Source organism: Perkinsus marinus (assembly GCF_000006405.1).
Source record: "Perkinsus marinus ATCC 50983 genomic scaffold scf_1104296950294, whole genome shotgun sequence".
Classification (NCBI taxonomy): Eukaryota; Perkinsozoa; order Perkinsida; family Perkinsidae; genus Perkinsus; species Perkinsus marinus.
The window spans coordinates 1-1,671 of NW_003209667.1; the positions used below are offsets into that span (position 1 = coordinate 1).

At 50.5% G+C, this 1,671-nt stretch overlaps 1 protein-coding gene across 1 annotated transcript; it reads left to right on the forward strand.

Annotated features, from left to right (window-relative positions):
* Positions 1-163: 163 nt before the first annotated feature.
* Pmar_PMAR008375 (hypothetical protein) lies at positions 164-1,597 on the forward strand (the record flags this gene model as incomplete). Its single annotated transcript, XM_002778188.1, has 1 exon — positions 164-1,597. The coding sequence occupies one exon, from the start codon at positions 164-166 to the stop codon at positions 1,595-1,597; it is 1,434 nt and encodes a 477-aa protein (XP_002778234.1).
* Positions 1,598-1,671: the final 74 nt, after the last annotated feature.

The following is a 1,671-nucleotide window of genomic DNA, read 5'->3' on the forward strand; positions in this document are numbered from 1 at the left end:
TGATCGCTAAAGCGCATGCAGTGGGACACCGCGACGAGTCGGTACATTGAAGCTGCTCAAGCAACGCTACTTCTGGCACGGTATCGCTCGTGATTGCCGACGCTATGTAGATGCCTGTGAACGGTGCCAGTTTGCTCGAGCTGATCGTGTACAACGTCAGTCCATGGGATCTATTCCTTGGCCTGGTGCTATTGGCTGTCTCCGTGTATGTGCTGTTGACATGACCGGTCCCTACCGAGTATGTAGCGGAGCCAGTGGCTCCACATCCGCGAATCCCTCAAGTGAAGACCCCGACGGTCAGAACTACGGGCTGGTTGTGATAGATATGGCTACCAACTACTTACGTGCCACTACATGCAAATCTAAGTTAGCTTCTGAGGTTATCCGGAAGCTTGAGGTCCTGTTCCACAGCTCTGACTGGCCACAAATACTGTTGGTTGCTCAAGATTCCTCACTCGTCGGTTCGGCTTTCAGATACTTTTGCGATCGCCACTCGATCTGCTTAAAAGTGTTGCCAAGAGACTCTCCTGCTTTGGCTGGTGCATCGGAACGTCCACACAAAGATCTACATGCGTACATCAACAAATGTGTCCAGTTCGACGATCCTGATAACGCCGACTTTACTAGTTGGACTATCCCCTTTTACCGGGCGATACGAGCGTGGAATATCACCCCGTTCACGACTGATGACGACTTGTCCCCTCATGCCTTATGTTGGTACACTAACCCGAGGATCCCCGAGTTGGATCCCCGAGAGGACGATCTTCTGGGCGAGAACTACCACGAGAATCTTCCCCCGGAGGCTCCTCTATTCGACGATTCGAATGAGCTCATTAATGAGATGAAGACTAGACAAGTCACCAAGTGGAAGCGTTGGACCTCTATCTGGTGTGATCTACGTGAGAAAGTTCGTATGGCTACATTATCTAGGAGACGATTATTCGATCTTCGTCCGGGTCAGAAGGTCCTACTCTGGACAAGGAAGCCTGGAAAGTTCATTGGTTGGAGCTGGGAGGGTCCCTATCCGGTTGTTGAGACACGCGGAAGTGTCACCACTATTCGTCGCAACGATGTAGATTTCAAGGCTGCAACTACTAACCTGAAGCCCTTCCACGCGTATGATGATGGCGATGATGATGTATGTCCTGACGATGTCGTGGAAGAGCCCCCTCAACCTGATGCGAACGATAGTCCCGGAGCTGACTCTCCACAGACTACTACAAGTCCTGCAAATGCTCCTACTGGTGATATAGAGGAGCATACCTCCCAATTAGATCAACAACCCGACGATGACAGGATCTTTGAGATTGGTTCGATAAGGGTATTTGTGGATCCCGGTCATCGCTACTTCCCCTACACCTCAATTGCAGGTTACATCGTTAACTGCGACGAGAATGCTGTTACTATTATCCCTTTTGTTGACCCTACTAACCGTATGATTGAAGCTGACCGATTAGTTGACGAACCTGCAGTTCTGAGTAGTGAGACGATGGATATTCCAAGAACGACTCTACGCGATATCGTCTGCCTCAAGTATAGAGTACCTCCTACTCGTAATATGCTTCGTCAACTCCGTCTAGCGGCGGCGGCAGTGTAGCGATCGCTTCGCTCCGCTAGGCAGTTTCATGTCGACTTGTTGAAACGGCTGAAACGGCTAGGCGTCGAATTCGT